The sequence below is a fragment of the Lagenorhynchus albirostris genome, chromosome 20 (genome assembly GCF_949774975.1).
Source record: "Lagenorhynchus albirostris chromosome 20, mLagAlb1.1, whole genome shotgun sequence".
Classification (NCBI taxonomy): Eukaryota; Metazoa; Chordata; class Mammalia; order Artiodactyla; family Delphinidae; genus Lagenorhynchus; species Lagenorhynchus albirostris.
The window spans coordinates 10,063,724-10,085,275 of NC_083114.1; the positions used below are offsets into that span (position 1 = coordinate 10,063,724).

A 21,552-nucleotide genomic window follows, 5' to 3' on the forward strand; every position below is an offset into this window, starting at 1 on the left:
TTGTGAGTTTGGTTAGAAAGAAGTGTCAAGTCCTCGGGCTCTAGCAGATCAACCTGAAGGGACCAATGATGTTCAGGGCCTCCAAAGCTGACATGGGCCTTGGCGACCCCTTAGGACGCTTGTTTAGCAGGACAACAGCCCAGCTCCCCGGACATGTCATTAGATGCAGCATATTGTATTGGAGTTTCTGCTTCCCGGCTGCTTGGGGACAGGGATCTGGCAGGGAGGGTCTTGACGCTGTTTGCCTTGAACTCTACACAAGGGAGGAAACAGTAATGAAAATATCGGAGGAGGGTATTTAGCCCCCTGAACTCTCATCTTGAATCTGCCACGTAATCACCCCTTTCTTTCCTGTTCCCCATGATTTTTCCTGGGGAAACCTACTTTCCCTGTAGCTCCCCCAATATACAAAATGAACACCTCTATGGGTAACTTCTGTCCTGTGGTCTGCAAGGTGACTTCTGTTCTTTGTTGATTGTTATGGTGCAGCTGGCGAGCAGTGGAAAAACCCTGGCTGGGAACTTGGGTCTCTGTGGTCAGTTTGGCTGACATCATAGCGAGGCCCTGGGGTTTGGGATTGTGTAGGTGGTGAGGGTCCACAAGAACAAAAACACTCCCCCACCCCTGAAGGACACACAAGGCGCGACGGGTGGCTTGCGCACAAGAGCGCTTAGCTGTAACTACCACCCGTAGCCGCTCAGTGTGGGAGATGGGGCGTGGGGGGGCAAGACATGTGCTTGGTGAGGGCTGTGCTGGGGATAGGAGCCTGGGAGGCTCTGTACAATCAAACACCAAGTTTTAAGATCACTTAGAACCACACAAACAGGGGAAGAGTGCCGGGAACTGAGTGTCTCCTCACGGGTGGGGACGGCGGAACCCAGTGGTCCCCCGCCTGGAACCTCACTCAGCAGAAGCTCAAGGACTGACTCCTCAGAGCTGAGCATGGGCGTCTTTCCTCTGGCTGCGATTATCTGATCACTGATGCTTCTTCATCTACGATTCAGGAAGTGCTTATCTTACAGAGCTCGTACCATTACCACTGGCTTTCGGACCCGGATACCTACTGAAGTTCGACCATTCTTGACGGTTTAAAATAAGCTGTGTGAACGAACCCTCTTCTGCTTGTCAAAAAGAAGAAGCGGTTGTTTCAAGATGATGGTTTTCCATATGTGCAGGGTTATCAACGTCATCATAGTCATCTTCAGGCTCAATATAGCTTGGGACGGCCATTGTCTTCTTATTTCTAACTTTAGGTACTGATGCGTATGCAGCTGGTGGCCGACTTGGGGTTTCCTGTGGGGCTAGAATACACAAAAAGGTATTAAATGCAAAGCTATTGTGTGTTTATATATTTTTGACCAAGTGGCTCTGCATGATTTTCATGGGTTTCGGTGATCCTCCCACTTCTTGGTGGACCAGATCCCCATTTTACAGAGAAAACTAAAGCCCAGACATGACACAGTCTCAGGCTCACCCAAGTGAGTAAGTGGCAAAAATTGGTCAGACATCTTGACTCCCGTGTCTCTTTGCCTGACTGCACTGCAGTAGGAACCATGAAACAAGTTTAGACAAGAAGCTGACCAGAGCTAGTAGCCAAATGAGTAGTGTTGTGTTTATAGATACTAATTCTCATAAGGAAGTGATACAAACCGTATTTCCTTTTGGGCACATCCCTCACAGTGACTTACACTGCTTTCCATAACTATCTATAATTGCTCATGTCCACAATCCCTCTGCTAAGAAGGAGGTGGGCAGTGGTGTTTTCAAAAGGTGGAATTAGTGGAGGATGGGTACATAGCAAATGGACTAAAGTGGTAGGAAAAAGATAGTGAAACAGCTCAGCTCCACCTTTGGTGGGGCCTGGAACTGCCTCACCGCAATCTCATCTTTTCCTAAGAGAACCTGAAAAACAAGCACCATTTCATTTCACACAAAGTTCTGCAGTTAGATCCAAGTTCATCTTCAGGGTCCAGCAGTCACTAGCTGTGTGGCCATGAGTAGGTCGCTTAACTTCTCTGTGCCTCAGTGTCCTCTTCTGTCAGAGGGACATAATAATGTACCTGCCTCATAGAGGTGTTGAGAGGATTAAATGAGATAGTACCTATAAAGTGCCTAGCATGGGACCTGACACACAGTGCCTGATCAATAAATGTTAGCTAATATTATTATTTATCCATTCAGTTAAAACATTTTCATCCATTATCTACTAAGCTCCAGGCACTGTTCTTAGTGGTGAGTAAACAGTGGTGAACAAGACAAGAAAGGTACCTATTTCCTAGAGTTTATATTATAATGGAGGAGATAGATAATGAACAAATGAAGGATAACTAAATAAGCCCATTTAGGATTATTGCCATAAGCCTCATAAGGAGAATTAGCAGGATTTCTTTATATAGGGTGGTCAGGAATGGCCTCTCTGAGGTGGTGACATTTGAACTGACACCTGAAAGGTGTGGTAAAGCCAGCTCTGTATACAGCTTAAGGAAGAACACTCCAGTCAAGGGAACCAGGCAGAGTTTTTCTGATAGGACATCTGAGAGGCCCAGTGTTCCTTTATACCCATGCTGCAGGCTGGAATTTGAATATGAACTCACACATTGAATACTGGAAGCATTGGTACTTATTCTGCCCCCTTAAAACTTAGTTCATCTCTTTAAAACAGGTTGCTGCCATCTGCAAATTCCAGTGTTATAGACTGAATGTGTGTGTCCCCACAAAATTCATATGGTGAAGCTCTAACAACAAGTGTGGTTGTATTTAGAGATGGGGCCTCTAAGGAAGTAATTAAGGTTAAATAAGGTCATAAGGGTGTGGCCCTGATCCAATAGTATTAGTGTCCTTATAAGAAGAGACACCAGAGAGCTCTCTCCCCTCCATGTGAGGACACAGGGAGAAGGCAGCCATCTGCAAGCCTGGAAGAGTCCTCACCAGAAACCAGATTGGCTGGCACCTTGATCTTGGACTTCTAGCCTCCAGAACTGTGAGAAAATTACTGTTGTTTAAGCCACATTGTCCATGTTATTGTTTTATGGGCAGCCCAAGCTGACTAAACACCAAGATAAATTTATTATTCTACCCTGAATGAGACTGTTATCAGCAAAATACACTCACAGGCAACTTCTGGAGAAAGCACACCCCTGGGTGGCAGAGGGGGTAATTGAACTGAGAATTGATTGGTAACATTCCTGGAAGAGAGGAAGAAGAGAAGTCAGTGTTTGGTTTTGATCATGCCTACTGATTTAAAAGAAAACGTCAAGGAAAGTGGATAGAGTTGAACATTCAAATCTTGGTCCCTGAAAACTGGAAGCATTTCCTTCCCTTTCTAGGTCTTGTATCCCATTTGTAACTGGCACTCTAAAGAAACCATTTCCTTTAGCCCAGGGACCAGCTGGATTTGAGGGAAGGGAGTTGAAGTACTATAACTTAGAGCTCATCTTCCTGTGTTCATCTGAGCTGGATTAGAAGGGGGAGGTAAGCACCAGGTGTATTTTGATTTGAAAAACAAATGTACTCCTAACGCTAAATGTACACACACCATGTGACAGCAATACTGGGTATATATCCTGCTGATCACCAAAAGATACGTTATAGAATGTTCATCGCAGAGTTATTCATAACAGCCCCAAACTGCACGCTACCCAAATGCCCATCAGCAGTAGAATGGATAAATTCATCATGGTTCACTCCCACAGTGGAATACTCTATGGCAATAAGAATGAACAATCTAGGGCTTCCCTGGTGGCGCAGTGGTTGAGAGTCCGCCTGCCGATGCAGGGGACACGGGTTCGTGCCCCGGTCCGGGAAGATCCCACATGCTGTGGCACGGCTGGACCCGTGAGCCATGGCCGCTGAGCCTGCACGTCCGGAGCCTGTGCTCTGCGACGGGAGAGGCCACAGCAGTGAGAGGCCTGCGTACCGCAAAAAAAAAAAAAAAAAAGGAACAATCTGCGACTACACACAATGAATCTCACAAAAAAAGGCTGAGCAGAAGAAGCTAAACACCAATAACACATACTGTCTAATTCCATGTATATGAAGCATAAAAAACAAGGAAAAACGAGCCTATACTATTTCAGGTAGTGGTTATCCTTGGGGTTTAATGGCTGAAAGGGAATATATGGGGCTGAAGAGCTGGTAATTTTGTTTCTTGATCTGGGTGTCACCTACCGGCTCTGTTCAGTTTGTGGAAATTCATTGAGTTGTACCCTTAGCATGTGTACTTTTCTGTTTATATTATACTTCAGTAAGAAGTTTTAATAAAAAGATAGAGTCCAAGAAAGCTTCCTTACCCAGACCCCCCATCCACTCTCTGTACTCTGATTTCCAAACTGGTACTAGATTCTTCTGAGTTTTGGCCTCCTGTATGTGCTTAAGTCCCCTGGAATGCAGAAGCGTTGCTGGAGTGAGTGGAGAAGGGGACATGTGGCTAGAGCGCCATCAGTGACCTCACTCCACCCCTCCGTGGCTCTTCCCGGGAGAGGAGGGACATTTACCTGACTTGGGGAAAAATCTAGCTTCTCCCACTTTCTCCTCTAGAGCCGGCCTGACTGCCTAAAGTATAGATTCTGCTTGAGTCTTTGCCATTCAGAGAAAGGGCCCTGCCCTGTAGGGGAGACCTGAGGCTGTCCAGGGCTGCCTATGTACCATGCAGGAAAGTCTGCCTGGTTTTGAATTAGGAAGCAAACTTGGCCATGGAGAAGAGCCACATTCTGCAATGTCAGTTTTATCCTCAATAAAGGCAATACTTTGGTTACCTAACTGCAGGATACATTTGTCTGACTCCTCAAGGGGATCAGAATTGGAGGGGAAGAGATCTATTATTTGCTGAATCCCTTGAGCCTCAACGAAAGTCACTTTAGAATGACTTTATATTTTTGTTTTTTAATTTATTTGTATTTTTAAGAAACATTATTTATTTATTTTAATTTTTACTTAAAATTTTTTTTGGCCACACCATGTGGCTTGCAGGATCTTAGTTCCCTGACCAGAGATTGAATCCAGGCCCTCGGCAGTGAAAGTGCAGAGTCCCAACCACTGGACCGCCATCAAATTCCCTGTGCCTATGTTTTAAAGGACTGGCCCTTGACCAGCTTCTGGGAGATAATCTCTAAACCCTTGGAATATCCTGCCTGATAAGAGTGTCTTTGTATTAAGGGGCCTTGGGCTAGCCAGATAGTTTATGCTAACAATGTGACTGATGGTGAATGCCTGCTGTGTTTGCCAGGGACCCCGGGTATTTCTGTATCAGTTTGGCCTCAGGAGACTGAATTAGCCAGAACACAGCGCTGGACCTGTGACCTCTATCAAACTAGACGAGACTTGGGAGGACTTGGAGAGCAGAGAGAGCCAGGTGGTGCCCTGCACCCCCAAAGCCCTGAGGTCTCTCCCCTTACAGTGGGGAGAGTTGGCAGACACAATATTTCCCTGGAATTTAAGGCACACATTCTTAGCGCGGGCGCAAGAATGGAAGTGAACAGGTGGTTCTTGAAATTAAAAAGCAGAAGTGTTCCCCCCCACTTACTCATACATCGTTTCTTCATCTCTCTGCTTTTGTTTCAAGGGCTTGGCAATTTCGCGTTTCTTGCCTAAGGAAACAAATAAGCATATTCATTTAGGAAGAATTATCAAAAGTTGTGATTTTTAGAGTTTAGAAGAGATCAGAGACCCGGCAGGTTCAGGACATATGGGAGAAGAACCATTCAGAGGAAACAGACTTAGGGACACAGAGCTCATAAGTGATAGAGCCAGAATTTTTTTTTATAGATGTAGTTACATTTTGTTTTATTTTATTTTATTTTGGCTGCGCTGGGTCTTCGTTGCTGCATGCGGGCTTTCTCTAGTTGCGACAAGGGGGAGCTACTCTTTGTTGTAGTGCGTGGGCTTCTCTTCGTGGTGGCTTCTTTTTTGGCGGAGCACAGGCTCTAGGCGCGCAGGCTTCAGTAGTTGCATCATGCGGGCTCAGTAGTTGTGGCTTGCGGGCTTAGTTGCCCACAGCATGTGGGATCTTCCCGGAACAGGGATCAAACCCGTGTCCCCTGCAAATGGCAGGTGGATTCTTAACCACTGGACCACCAGGGAAGTCCTAGAGCCAGAATTTTACACAGGCCGTCTGACCACAGAGTCTAGGTAATATCCATTGTGGGCTGTGCCTGTTTCCTCATTGCCTAGTACTATATCTACCTAGCGCATAGCTGGCATTCAGAAATACTGGTCGAGTGAATAGCCAAAAGTATGGTTGGGAGGAAATGAGATAAAGAATGGGAAAAGCAGTTTGTAAACTGTGATATGCTGGACATGTAAGTTATTATTAATTATAACCTGCTTGTTAATAGGAGTGGGTCAAGTTAAAAGAGAATAGGTAAAGATTTTGTTCAGGATCATATTTTTGTCCATATCTAAAAATGAAATGTTTAAAAAATGTATAGAGAACAATAGGGGCTAGAATACACTTTTTGTATTAAAAAAGACTAATTACCATCAAGGGGTGGAGGGGAAAGGACATTGAACAGGCAGCCCAGTGAACCTGCGTTCTGGTTCCAACTCTGCTACCAATTCCTAGGAGACCTCAACCAAGGATCTGCCTGTCTCTGAACCTTAATTTTCTTATCTCTAAAAAGAGATTGAGAAGAATGACAAAAAGTTTTCACTTCTTGAACAGCCCTGACCTTTCAGCACTGGTTCCGCAGGATTCTGAGGCTGTGCCCAGATGCAATGGGAGGACAGTGCCTTGATCATGGAGGGGTGCCTGCCCAGGTTGCCCCAGGGCAAGATGGCTGTACCTCTCAGTGTATTTACCATCCCCAGGTATACTCCAGGCCTAGGTCATTATGTAAAGGGATAGGATCTCAAGAAAACACACCATTGAATCAAGGGTTTCATGTTTCTGGAGATGAATGGTAAAGTAGAAACCCACTTGTAGATCATCTAAAGTTACATTTATCCTCCAATAAGCTGCTTATTTATGTCCAAGAATGCTAAGAACCTCTATCCGAGGCAGATGTAATACCAGAAAATTCAGAGTGTGGTCTTAGAGTAGGCAATCATAGTGGTCAAACATGTTGATCATGGAATGAATCCATTTTTCATGCCTCAAGACATTTTTTAGACCACTTTATTGGGGAATGATTGCCATACAAAAAGCTGTACGTATTTCATGTATGCAACATGTATACAACTTGACGTGGTTGGAATCAAGACAGTTTTTGACATTCCATGGACTTGTACTCCCTTTCAAGTCCCAGAGGTAGGATGCTGTGATTGGCAGCCACACTGAAGAGAGATAGCATTAGTGCACAGTGTGCCCTGAAACAGACTCTGCTTTCACCCAAACTGATGGAGCTGGAAGAGTTCTTGGAGATTAGATAACCTCCCTCCCTTCACTATGCAGAGGGGGAAACTGAGGCCCAGAGACACAAATTAGTGGCAGGGCTAGGACTCAAACACAGAATGCATGATGCTAAATCCAGAGTTCAGCCTATGCAGGCCCAGAACTAATCTTTTGCCCTGAAGAAGCCCTAATACGCTGATAACCACCTCTCCCCTCCCCTACCTCCACCTGCCCAAATGAGATGGTCATTACCTTGTCTAAACAGACACCTACAGACACAGAACAGGAAGATGCTCAGGCCCACGCAGACAACGATGATGGCCACAGCCAAGATGATCCAGAAATTGTCCCTCCACCAATCCATTGCCATGGGATCCTGAGAAGAATGGAGAGAGAGGAGTGAGGCATGAGTGAAAGGCTTCCTGGGGTGGTGGGGGCAGTTATCTACCACGTTGTGCAGCTGCATCTGCTTAGGGGCCAGGCAGGCGCTGGTTCACAGTCAAACCCTGCTGATTAGCAGCTGGGAGACCTCAGGCAAGTGACTTAACCTTCTCCAAGCTTCAGTGTCCTCATCTGAAATATGGGAGTGATATTGTCTACTACCTTGCAGGGAATTTACAAAGATTAGAGGTAAGACATGTACTTATTAGTTACTCCAGAAACTGTAGACATAGTCACTGTTCTTTCTTATACTGTTAAACATGCAGCAGGAAGGGAAATGCCATTTAAAGCAATAACTCTCTGCAGTTGTTTTTATATTGAAGGGGCAACATAGACTTAATTCATAAAAGGGGAGATAGAATTTTGAGAGCTTTTTTGTTTTTTGAGGTGGGGGTTAGAAAAATAACCTTGATGGGTCTCTTTGAGTGAGGCACGATCAGAGGGAGAAGGTAAAGATGCAAAGCAAACTGAATTAGTAACAGGAACTTGGGGGCTAAAGCCTGACTGACTAGAGAGGAGGAGAGACTGGGAAGAGGGTCAGAGCAGAGGGAGAGGTCACGAAGAGAGTAGGTCTTAAATGTTCTCCCCACAAGAAAGAAAGAGTAATTGTGTGATGTGATGGAGGTGTTGGCTATAACACTATGGGGGTAATCATTATACAATATGTAAGTGTATCAAATCAACAGGTAGTTCGCCTTCAAGTTATGCAATGTTATGTGTCAATTGGAGGTGTTAGCTAACACTATGGGGGTAATCATTATACAGCATGTAAGTGTATCAAATCAACAGGTAGTACATCTTTAAGTTATGCAATGTTATGTGTCAATTACATCTCAATAAAGCTAGGGAAAAAAAAAGAAGAGAGCAGAAAGTTGGAGCATCAGTAGAAAGTCCCCTTGGTGGAAAATGACCCATGCGTTTGTAGGAAAGTTACATCTAATATTCAGTCTTCAATTGTTGCCTGTAAAATGCTGTGCTGTGATTGTCTTTTCCCATCAAATCTTCAATAAAATTAGACAACAGAAGCTTGTATGAACAGAACCTGGGGAGAAATGACATGTGTGCAGTGGTTTTTCAAGCCGGGGTGACACACGGGCAAGTAGAACAGCAGCTGCCAGGCTCCGAGTGACGGTGGGGAGCAGGCTGCAGGATGGACTCCTAGGAGGGACCTCCAGGAATTCAGGGAGAGCTGGGGGCGGGGCTGGGCTCCGCTCATCTGTGGAATGGACACTTTGCTAGTTCATGTGGATGTTAAAATAAAAATGATTCTTGGGGTTTCCCTGGTGGTGTGGTTAAGAATCCGCCTGCCAATGCAGGGGACATGGGTTCGAGCCCTGGTCCGGGAAGATCCCACGTGCCGCGGAACAACTAAGCTCGTGTGCCACAACTACTGAGCCTATACTCTAGAGACCGCGAGCCACAACTACTGAGCCCACGAGCCACAACTACTGAAGCCCAGGCACCTAGAGCCCGTGCTCCGCAACAGGAGAAGCCACTGCAATGAGAAGCCCACGCACCGCAACAAAGAGCAGCCCCCACTCGCCGCAAATAGAGAAAGCCCACGCATAGCAATGAAGACCCAACACAGACAAAAAAAAAAAAAGATTCTTGAGGCCTGGGAGATATCCAGACGTGTCCTGGTTAAATGAGAATCACCTTCCTGTGTCACCATTTAGCCAATGGAAACTCACCCATGCATGTTCATGTACTGCCATTTCTGATTCATGCTTTTGAGCTATTATTAACATCAGTGGGGATCCAGGCAGGGGGGCCAAGGAACAGGGGCCAAATTAGGCTGCTGCTAAAGCCATTATTACTACAAAGACCTAATGACTTGGCTTACTATTTAAACATGTGTTTGTATTCCTGGCATAGTGTTTTCATTTATTAAGTTGTTATGTAACGATTTGGATTTTTAGTTGCAAACATCTTTTCTTTTGTGAAGGTTTGGTTTGATCAATATAATGTTCTTTGGCTATTCAGAAAGTTATATATGGCAAACCAATCACATGTAACTAGTACTCTTCTATAAACATGATTCTGCAGCTTACTTTTTTGTTCAACATTATGTTTTTGTCATTTATTGATGTTGGTAGACGTGCTGGGGATTCACTCTTAAGGGAGAGAAGTGTCATCTACCGGGGGTATCACCCCCACAAAGCATGCACTCAGCAGATGTTTTCTTGTAGATCACCTTCTCAGGGTGCACAAAAGAAAGGAAGAGAGGAAGAAGACTAAAGGGAAAAAGGAAGACCGTGGAGAATGGAACCTTGGCTCTCAGCACGGGCCTGTGAAATTTGGTTGTGCAGAGCCCAGTGTGGTTAAAGGGCACTGGACTTAAGAAGATGCCACATATCAGAAGGCAGCCTCTTTGTTCTTCAAACCTAAATTGGAATCTCACCTTCTTTAGCTCTAGGGAACCAGTTAGATAAATAGATACATAGAGGGCTTCCCTGGTGACGCAGTGGGTGAGAGTCTGCCTGCCAATGCAGGGGACACAGGTTCGTGCCCCGGTCCGGGAAGATCCCACGTGCCGTGGAGCGGCTGGGCCCGTGAGCCATGGCTGCTGGGCCTGCACGTCTGGAGCCTGTGCTCTGCAACGGGAGAGGCCACAGCAGTGAGAGGCCCGCGTACCACAAGAAAAAAAGATACATAGATACATGGAATGATGGATGGATGGATGGATGGATGGATAGATAGACAGATGGACAGAAATTTCTTCCCTCCGTTTTCTCCTTATCTTATTTATTTATTTTTATTGAACTATAGTTGATTTACAATACTGTGTTAGTTTCAGGTATACAGCAAAGTGATTCAGTTTTATATATATATATATATATATATACATTCTTTTTCATATTCTTTTCCATTATAGGCTATTAGAAGATGTTGAATATAGGTCCCTGTGCTATACAGTAAATCCTTGTTATTTATCTACTTTATATATAGTAGTATGTATCTGTTAATCCCATACTTCTAATTTATCCCTCTCCTCCTTCCCCTTTGGTAGCCATAAGTTTGTTTTCTATGTCTGTGAGTTTGTTTCTGTTTTGTAAATAAGTTCATTTGTATTATTTTTTTAGATTCTGCATATAAGTGATATCATATAATATTTGTCTTTCTCTGTATGACTTCCTTCACTCAGTATGATAATCTCTACGTCCATTCATGTTGCTGCAAATGGTGATATTTCATTCATTTTTATGGCTGAGTGATATTCCATTGTGTATATATATCACATCATCTTTATCAATTCATCTGTTGATGGACACTCATTCTCTTTTCTCTTATTTAAATGTCTCCTCGTTCTTCGTCTAATTTTCCCCTCATATTTTCTATCTCTTCATCTTTTTCTTTTACTCCCTCATATTTTCTATCTCTTCGTCTTTTTCTTTTACTCTTGAAGGATTTCTCCAACAAGAAACATAAACATACTCTTTAGAGCTATAGAAACCAGACATAGAGTTAAAAGCTGTGCATCTGAAGAGTATGACTGGATGGGAGGAGGGAAGTGGGAGACCAGGCAGCTGTGACTTTTCACTATAAACCCTCTGAATTCCTTGATTTTTTTAACTTTTGCATTTACTTTGATAACATTGAAAAAAGGGCCAGTTAACCATATAGCGTAGCTTCCCATTGTTCAGATTTCAAGTTCAAAGAAATTGTATTCTCATCAGATTCTTGGGGAAGAAAGAGGAAGTAGGATGGTGTCAGAAAGTGAAACAATGGGTCACTTTTCAGAACTATGCAGAATGGTAAGCATTCTGCAGTTTTTTTCTTACAAATCAAATGGATTTGAATTGCCATCAGGTGTTTCGCAAGTGTTCGGTGCGCCAAGCATTCTGCAAGAGCTTTCTCGTTGCTCACCTCATTTCATCCTCACCACCATAGGCTTTTCTAGACAGGGGCCTGAGACAGAGGTGAAATGACCTGCCCCAGGTAGGAGGGAGGGCGGAACGCTTTCTCTCTGTGTCACAGGGCCTTCCTCTGTTGATGTTAGTCATGATGCCTCCAAATCATCAAGGAAAGGCCAAATGGGGGTCAAGATACCTTACTTTGAAAGGAGCACTGATGTGGTAGTGATATGGTGGGGTGAGGGCCCAAGGGATTCCCTAGAATGAATGATCAGGGCCCACAGCTGAGAATGAAAGTCCCAAGTTCCCCACAATCTACGATCAGAGAAATAGCACTCTTTCCCATGGACTGCTGACAGAGGCCTTTTCAACAGAACCAGGAAGAGCTTGTCTTCTTGGAAGAATGCAGCTGAGAGAGGGGGCCCACGAGAACCACATCCCGTTCCCAGTTAGATGTTCTCTGGACTACCAGGCTAGTTTAATAGCCAGGGTGTCCCCAGAGAGGGGACAAGAGCTCTGGGGAGAGATGGCAGGGAGTACAGCCAGTGGGGAGTGTGTCACAGCTGCATGGTCAAGTTCAGGTCCTGTAAAGGTATGGAAGCTGAATCCCACCTGTGTTGCCAGGTCTGGAGTAGATAAGGTTGTGGGGTGCAGACCTCCTGAGAGCTACTGAAGCATGGGGCAAAGAGGTGTTTGCATGAGAGGATGCTGGCAGCCAGCCCAAAGATGCAGCTGAGTCTCTCAAGGGACCACAAGGGACCTCTCAAGGGCCAGTGGTTGAGTCTCCACCCAACACCACAAACTTGATCGGCAGCAATGGTCCAGTGAGGGGAGACTTCCTGGGGAAAACTGTCTGTCCCTGTCTTTCCTCCTCAATCTCATACCAGGGAAGTAGATGCGGGGAAACTAAGGAGCTGAGACAGCCCTCACTCCTCTCTCTACTCCCCTCCTTGGGCAAAGGGGGGAGATTTGAGTCAAGGATAAGAGGGAAGTTTTCATTTTTATTTATTTGGCTGCACTGGGTCCTAGTTATGGCACGTGAGCACTTAGCTGCAGCATGTGGGATCTAGTTCCCTGACCAGGGATCGAACCTGGGCCCCCTGCATTGGGAGCGTGGAGTCTTAACCGCTGGACCATCGGGAAGTCCCAAGACGGAAGATTTTAAATGAGCATGACTAAATTTTTAAAACTGAAATGAGTCTGCTTAGTAATCAAAAGTAACTTAAAAGTTTTGGAATTGTACTGAAATGTCACTGGGGGAGGCGGGAGCCCAGGCAGCAGTGGTCATTAGAAACAAAGTGTATTTGTTTGCTATGGCTGCTCCAACAAATTACCACAGATGCAGTGGTTTAAAACAACACAAAAGTATTATCTTACAGCTCTGGAGGACAGAAGGCCAGCATGATGCCACTGGGCTAAAACCAAACTATGGGCAGGGTTGGGTCCCTCCTGGAGGCTCCACTAGAGAAGCCGTTTCCTTGCTCTTTTCAGCTCCTGGAGGCCACTTGTGTTCCTTGGCTTATGGCCCCTTCCTCCATATTCAAAGCCAGCAATATTGCATCTCTCTAACAGTTCTCCCCTGGCCACATGTGACCTCCCCTTGCCTCCTTCTTCCACTTACAAGAACTCTTGTGATTACATTAGGCTCACCTGGATAACCCAGGATCATCACCCCATCTCCAGGTCAGCTGATTAGCAACCTCAATTGCACCTACAACCTTAGTTCCCTTTTGCTATGTAATCTGACATATTCACAGGTTGCAGGAATTGGGATGTGGACATCTTGGGGTGAGTGGGGCACCACATGAACCACTTCATCCTCATACAGCAATAAGATTCTAGTTAAAGTTGTTCCATGGGTTTATACATTTTAAAATTTCTTTTTTTTTGCTTCTACTGATGTCTCCAGAAGGAAAAAAGGTCAGTGATAATTCTGCCATCTTTGACCAGAAGTCCACCACAGAGCGCCCGTTGTTGCTGACCCAGTGAAGAAGCAGTGGAGACCTGCCACAAGGCTGGGGACAGACAGGGGTCTCTTATGAAAAGAAACATTTATCAGCTTGGTGTCAGCCTGGCAGAGTAAAAAGAGCACAAACTTTGGCATCAGACAGAGCTGAGCTACAATCTTAGATTAGTCAATCTAGACTTAGACTAGTCTAGTTAACTAGACTAGTTAAATCTAGTCTTAGACTAGCTGTGTTGCCTTTAGCAAATTGCTTAATCTCTCTGAATTCTCTCTTTTTATCTGTAAAATGGGGGTAATAAGAACACCCGCAGTACCAGGTTATAATAAGGATTAAGTGATAACTTAATCCTTAAGTTATCACTGGTTCTCAACATTGTCCTCCCATTAGAATCATCTGGAGAACTTTACTAAAACAAACAAACAAAACCCCAGTGGCCAGGCCGCAGGTTGGGAACTTCAGATATTCCTCAAGCTCTTGCCCTGGGGTCTGACACACCAAGGCCCTCGATAGCTAATAACTAAAAGCAGCTCCCATAGTTCTCTTACTCTTCCTTCTTCCATTTATGGTGTCCACCAGATGCTCCCCCAGTTGACAAGACTGAGGTCAGGCCCTGAAGCTCCCTGACCTCCTCCCGGCAGCCAGGACACCTCACCTGTACTGTGGACTCAGGTCCTCACCCTCCCATGGCCTGGGACCTGCTGACCTACGGTTCAGGGCTGGACCAGCTCTGGCCACACCGCCCCCCCCCCAAAAAGTCTGAGGTCATATGAAGGTTCTCAAGGGTGGACTTGGACTCAGAGATAAGACAGGGCCCTGTGAGCCAGAGTGGGGGCCCATGGTACAATATAGACCAGAAGAGGGTAGGATCCAGTGTGGCCCCAAAGCTGGGGCAAGAACTTGAGGAATATCAGAAGTTCCCAACCTGCGGCCTGGCCATTGGGATTTTGTTTGTTTGTTTTAGTCAAGTTCTCCAGATGATTCTAATGGGAGGCCCATGTTGAGAACCAGTGACATACATGTTATCATTTAATCCTTATTATAACCTGGTGTTGGGGGGTGTTCTTATCACTCCCATTTTACCATAATGGAACTGAAAGCAGAACCCTCAGTCAAGAAATTCCAATATTGGCAAGACCTCAGCTTTTAGCTGTGACTTGTTCCAAATCATAAGAACCTCAATAGGAAAACGCATTTTAGAAAAGTAACGTACATTATGTGCTACTTTACCATGAGTTCAACCACTCTATAAGGCAGGTCATAATTATAAGCCCATTTTACAGATAAGAGAATAGAAACTTAGAAGAGCTCAATTAACTTGCCTAAGGTTGCAGATCTAGTAAGTGGAAAAATCAGAAGCCAAACCCAGGGCCCTAAATTGTGACCACCAAGCCAGACCTTTGGGAAATGTATTAAAATGCAGATACCAGAGTCCTATGTCCCTACTCTATCTACTCCCAGTACCGATTTGTAGGTCTGTTGTGGGACTCGGGAATCAGCATTGTTAGCAAACACTCCAACTGGTTCTCAGACCTCGGGGAGGAACACAGCATCCAGCCAGCCTGCAAAGCCCCCAGCTGGGGCAGGTGAGGAAGCTGGAGGCTTGTTCCCTGCAACATTCATAGGCAGTAGCAACAGCAGTCGAGTAGAATGAAAGCACTGAAAAAGACTCCTTGGGCTTCCCTGGTGGTGCAGTGGTTAAGAATCTGCAGGGGACACGGGTTCGATCCCTGGTCTGGGAAGATCCCACATGCCACGGAGCAACTAAGCCCCTGCGCCACAACTACTGAGCCTGAGCTCTACAGCCCGCGAGCCACAACTACTGAGGCTGCATGCCACAACTACTGAAGCCCACGCGCCTAGAGCCCGTGCTCCACAAGAAGAGAAGCCACCGCAATGAGAAGCCCGCGCACCACAACGAAGAGTAGCCCCCGCTCGCCGCAACCAGAGGAGAGCCCGCAGGTAGAAATGAAGACCCAACGCAGCCAAAAATAAAACAAATAAATTAAAAAAAAAAAAACTCCTTGAACCCAAAGACCTCTCCTGTTTGCTTGTCACAGTGATGATGGAATTCCATCATTAAATCACTCTCTTCAGAGCAAAGTTCCACACTACCTCCTCTCCCCACTTCCCATTTGCCTGGGTGTGCCAAACACTGAGGAAGAGGAACTGATTTTTACTAGGGTATGAATGACTTCAGTGGAGCCTCAGGATTTCCCCAGGGCGCTGGCAGGAGCAGGGGCATCCTAGAATCCTATCCAGAGTCCTTAGAGGATAGTCATAACCGAATATGACATAGGAATGAAGTTCCTGCCGGACTAACAAGACCCAGGAAGACCCTGTTGTCTGGCCATAGTCCTCCCTGCTTGTCGGGCCCCTCCCTGCTTCACAGATGCTCGCCGCTCCAGAGCTAGTGTCCTGCACTCTCTCCCCCGCTTTCTCTTTAATCATCCTGTCCTCAGGACAGACTCTGCATCTCATTCCCTCCTCTGATAACAGCTTAAAGGGAGCTCTGGTCAGCCTGATGAAAGCCCAGAAGGAAAGGGAAGCCTGAATTTCAAGAAGGGAGGAAAGTGAGCTTGTTTGTTTAAAATGCAGAGAGTCAGCGTGTTTATATACTGTGAAGGTGTCAGGAAAGAGGACAAAATGAGATACAGGGATAGAAGAGAGAGCAGGAGCTACGTTCAGGGGCCCAGATGGAAGAATCCACTTTTAAAAGGGAACAAGCGTGGAGAGAGGGCTGTGCTGCTCAGGGGAACCAGACTGGGTTGGGGGCAGGAAGCTGAGAGCTCATACCGAAAGCTCCCATTCTCTCTGAATTAGGAAGAGTCAACAGGCGGGATGCCGGGTTGGGGGAGGGGCAGACATCCTTGCCTCCCCGCAATATGTTATGATCAGTATGCTAAATGCATTTTTCCTCCATCTGAGCCTGCCTACTCTTACTGTAACAGCTGTCTGTTGGCTTATTTGATGTTCATTGTCTGTCTCCCACACTGGCCTGTGAGCTCCAGGAGAGCAAGGGCCTGGCTGCTTCCTTTTCCACTCTTTCTAGTGCCTAGAACATCACCTGGAGCACGGTAGGCGCACCATACGTCTCTGAGAAAAGGAGTTCAGCCTCTCTTCTATACGACTGAATGACTGATGCCCCAGCCTCTTCCCCTCTTTCCTCCACCGTTGGCAGACTTCCCCTCTAATGACGCAGAGCAGTAGGCGGTTTGGATCCAGGGTCTGAAATTCAAGTACTGGGCATCCTGATTCTAAAGCACCTCACCTGGACACGCGACCTTGGGCAGGCTCCCTGCTCTCCTCCTGCCTTTGGCCGTGGGCGTCAAGCAGCTGGCTGGGAAGCAGAGGCCAGGCAGACGTTGCAGGGTGGAGTGGCAGCTTCTTTCTTGTCTCTGCTTGTACTCCAGTAGCCTAAGGCACTCGATTCTGCGTAGTGTCAGGGTAGGAGAGCAGGCTAAAAGCAAACCACCCCCCCAGCTCTGACTCTCACTTCCCCAAAAGGCATTTCCGGGGACTCAGTGACAGAAATCACATTCACTGTCCATCACAGGGAATTCTGGAGACTTTGGGTTTATTCAGGAATCTGCTTTTTTTTTTTTTCCTTTAACCAGGTTCCTCTAAGATGTAGAATTTACAGTGTGACAGCTACACATATATTCACATAAATAAAACGCATTTAAGGGCTTCCCTGGTGGCGCAGTGGTTAAGAATCCGCCTGCCAATGCAGGGCACATGAGTTCAATCCCTGACCAGGAAGATCCCACATGCTGTGAGCAACTAATCCCGTGCACCACAACTACTGAGCCCACGTGCCACAACTACTGAGCCTGCGTGCCACAACTACTGAGGCTGCATGCCATAACTACTGAAGCCCGTGTGCCTAGGGCCTGTTCTCCGCAACAAGAGAAGCCTGAGCACTGCCACGAAGAGTAGCCCCCACTCGCCACAACTAGAGAAAGCCCGCGCACAGCAACGAAGACCCAACGCAGCCAAAAAGAAAAAAAAACCCAAAAAACAAAAACATGTTTCGCAAAATGTCTTTAGGACACGCAATGCACTCCAACTAACATTTTCTCACCTATACTAGCCCATTTCATGAGAAAAAGTCCTGAGTGTAAACCCCTCAATTTATTTCAAAATGGTCATGCCCTGTGTATTAAAAAACTCGAGTTTTTCTCATGAAAAAGAAATGATCTGAAATAGCCGTGAGTCCCAAAAGGTGTGGGTAGAATGCATGTGTTGCGGGTGAATTAGAATTTCAGAAAGTTGGAGTTGGAAGAAGTCTCTGTGGGAAGAGGCAGACTTGTAAACAGCTTAGCAGGAAGATGGGGAGACCTGAATATGAATCCAGCTCCTCACTCCCTGCCATTAAGGGCTTCGTGGACTTGGACACAAATCCCTCTGCCCGAGGCCTGCACTGTCCAAGACAGCAGCCACTGGCCCTGTGAGGCTATTCCACTGAGCACTGGCTAGATGGCTAGTCGAGGCCGGGATGTGCTATAAGTGTGAAAAACACACTGGTAAAAAACAATAAAAAAAATAAAGAAAATTTAAAAATTTTTTAAAAATTTAAAAAAATTTAAAAAAATAAATAAATAAAAGAAATACACACTGGATTTCAAATATTTGGTACAGAAAGAAGAACATAAAAGATCTTACTAATAAAGAACCTGCTGTATAAAAAAATAAATAAAATTATTTTTAAAATCTCATTAATAAATGCTTATCTCAATTACATGTTGAAATGATAATATTTTGGATATAGTGGGTTAAGCAAAATGTATTATTAAAATTAATTTCAGCTTCCCCCCCCTTTCTAATTTTTCCCCCCAGTTGAAAATCCCCCACTCGACCCTCCTGCTCACGCTCAAATTCTTAGGGTTACCATCTGGGCATTACTATACTTACTGGTGTCAGCTCAAACATTGTAACACTGTGTAAAAACAGAATGGAATTCCACAGCAGAATGGATAAATAAGCTGGTAGAGTCATACAATGAAATGCTACCCAGAAATTTAAAAAAATGAATTCCTGATACACACAGCAGCATAGATGAATCCTGACAACATTACAGTAAGTGAAAGAAGCCACATTTGAAAGAGTACAACCTGTATGAGTCTCTGTGTATGAAGTTCAAGAACAGACTAAACTACTGTGATAGAAATCAGAGTAGTGGTTTCAATGGGGGCAGAAAGGATCTGGTTGGAAAGGGCACAAGGGGATGGAAATGTTTACATCTTGTTATGCAATTGTCAGATGTACTGAATGGTACATTTAAGACCTAGGCACTTTATTGATAATTATACATCATCAAAAAAATAAAAATAAAAAATAGAATGAGCTGCCTTTCAAGCACTTAGCTGGCTGGGTAGGGAATGAAGTTTGCTGGTAGGAACTGGTTGGAGACTGTTGAATTCCTCTGGGTACTGGGGCAGGTGGGGGTCTGGAGTTCTGGGGGAAAATGGGAGGAGGAGAGGAAGGGGAGCCAGGTGGATGGTTGGAAAGTGGGAGAAGCATCTGGTGGAAGATGATCAGGAATGGAGTGGCCAAAGGGCCAATGGCATTTTTTTTTTTTTTTTTTTTTGCAGTACGCAGGCCTCTTGGTGTTGCAGCCTCTCCCGTTGCGGAGCACAGGATCCGGACGTGCAGGGTCAGCGGCCATGGCTCACGGGCCCAGCCGCTCCGCGGCATGTGGGATCTTCCCGGACCGGGGCACGAACCCGTGTCCCCTGCATTGGCAGGCAGACTCTCAACCACTGCGCCACCAGGGAAGCCCGGGTCAATGGCATTTTAAGAACAGGGCTGGATTATGTCAGTTTGCAGTGGTTTGCATTGCTGCATTAGAAACTTCCCCTATGGCCCCCCTCCAATCTTTAGTAAAGTCTACTGCAACTGCCAATGCGTTGGTACACAGTTTTGTTTTGGTGATGTGAGGAGTGAGGGAATGACTGAGTTTCATCCCTGGGTCAGTGCAGTATGGAACAGAGGCTCACCCACAGGGGCTCGGAGCCGGGCTGGCCATGTGAAAGTGGAGGCCTCCTGGGGAGCCCACAGAAATCTGTAGGAGGGCTTTGGACTTCGCAGGGCATGGAATGAGGGTTTGAGCTGCTCTCCACCTAGATCTCAAGTGTCTGGGAGATTGTAGGTAATACTGAGGCTACACTTGCAAGTCAGCTTGAGCAGTGCTTGCCCGAATTCACCTCTTGTTCCCAGACTGTCACTTCCCAGGCTCAGTGAGGCCAAGTTCCCCCCTGACCACTTCACTGTCGTCAGCACCAGAAATGGCCATGTGGTTAGTTGATGGCCACTTAAAATCCACTGTGGCTGCGGAAGGGCAGGGCAGTGTAGTAAAAGGAGTTCAGCCTCTCTTCTCCCTCTCTCTATCCTTCCATCTCTGTGAAAGGCTAAATATAAGGCCTAGAGAACTAAGAAGGAGAAGGCAAGCCAAACATCCTTTTTTGCACATGCGGCCTTCAGTATGACAGCTTATCACACCAGCTCTCAGATTAATCTTGTCATCTGGTTTATTTCATTACAGGGTTTGACTCTGTTTCACACTGAAATATTGACACATTCACCCATCATAGTTTATTGCTCCCCTGGCCACAGTTAGAAACTACATCTATTTGCTAGCAAAAAATGAAAGATAATCACAAAATCCTATCCTGGCAAAGCTGTAGTGAAACGGACCCTCCCACAGGGCCAGTGGTACTACACATTGATTTCTTTTTTAAAAAAATTTATTTATTTAATTAATTTATTTTTGGCTGCGTTGGGTCGTCGTTGCTGTGCGCAGGCTTTCTCTAATTGCGGAGAGCAGGGCTACTGTTCGATGCAGTGCACGGGCTTCTCATTACGGTGGCTTCTCTTGTTGTGGAGCACGGGCTCTAGAGCGCAGGCTCAGTAGTTGTGGCACACGGGCTTAGGTGCTCCGTGGCATGTGGGATCTTCCAGGACCAGGGATCAAACCCATGTCCCCTGCATTGGTAGGCGATTCTTAACCACTGTGCCACCAGGGAAGCCCTATACATTGATTTTTATAAATTTATTTATTTAATTTTTGTCTGCCTTGGGTCTTCATTGCTGTGTGCGGGCTTTCTCTAGTTGCGGTGAGCAGGGGCTACTCTTCGTTGCAGTGCGTGGGCTTCTCACTGCAGTGGCTTCTCTTGCTGTGGAGCACGGGCGCTAGGCTCGTGGGCTTCAGTAGTTGTGGCACACGGGCTCAGTAGTTGTGGCTTGCAGGCTCTAGAGCGCAGGCTCAGTAGTTGTGGTGCACAGGCTTAGTTGCTCCATGGCATGTGGGATCTTCCCAGACCAGGGCTCGAACCCGTGTCCTCTGTATTGGCAGGTGGATTCTTAACCACTGCGCCACCAGGGAAGTCCCTACATCGAATTTTTAAAATTTTTTTGGAAAGAAAATAGTAATACATTTGAAAATGGGCTTCCCTCCATCTTATAACATTACTGGAGGATGTGGCTGGAGACGGCTGGGAGAAAGCACAGAAAAGCGAATTTTGATTGTTTAGTGTGTGAGAGTAGGATCCTTCTTTCTTTCCCTGCCACCCAGCCTTGCTGTGAGGCATAAAGCAAACACAGTTTCAAAAATTTAGGTATCACATTTTATAAGAGCTTCTGCTCCCTGCTCCCGAATAGGTTGATATTCTAGTATCTTTGAGATGTTCTAGGTGATGTGAGCCTTCCAGAGCTGCAGATCATTCAGGCTTCTTAGTAAGTTTATCCCAGAATTTCTACAACCCAGGAGTCCTTTCCTGGGTCCAACCAAATCGCCTCTTGCTGTTGCTTACTTTTTCTTATTTGTTTGGCTCTGAGAATGCGGAGGGAAACTTGAACCGGTCGCTTAGGGGCTCTTTGGCAGGAATGCTGGTGTCATGTTAAGTAGATGGAGGGGGTCAGGGATGCTGGTGCCTGATGACAGCGATGACGCCTGTATGTCTATGTC

The 21,552-nt window shown here is 45.9% G+C and overlaps 1 protein-coding gene across 1 annotated transcript; it reads right to left on the reverse strand.

Moving 5' to 3' along the window:
* Positions 1-1,125: 1,125 nt before the first annotated feature.
* On the reverse strand, positions 1,126-16,989 carry SCIMP (SLP adaptor and CSK interacting membrane protein). Its single transcript, XM_060134662.1, has 5 exons — positions 16,858-16,989; positions 7,580-7,703; positions 5,522-5,585; positions 3,112-3,185; positions 1,126-1,301 (listed from the first exon to the last, which is right to left on the reverse strand). Exons 2-5 carry the CDS (start codon positions 7,695-7,697, stop codon positions 1,126-1,128), a joined length of 432 nt encoding a protein of 143 aa, XP_059990645.1. The 5' UTR covers positions 7,698-7,703; positions 16,858-16,989.
* Positions 16,990-21,552: the final 4,563 nt, after the last annotated feature.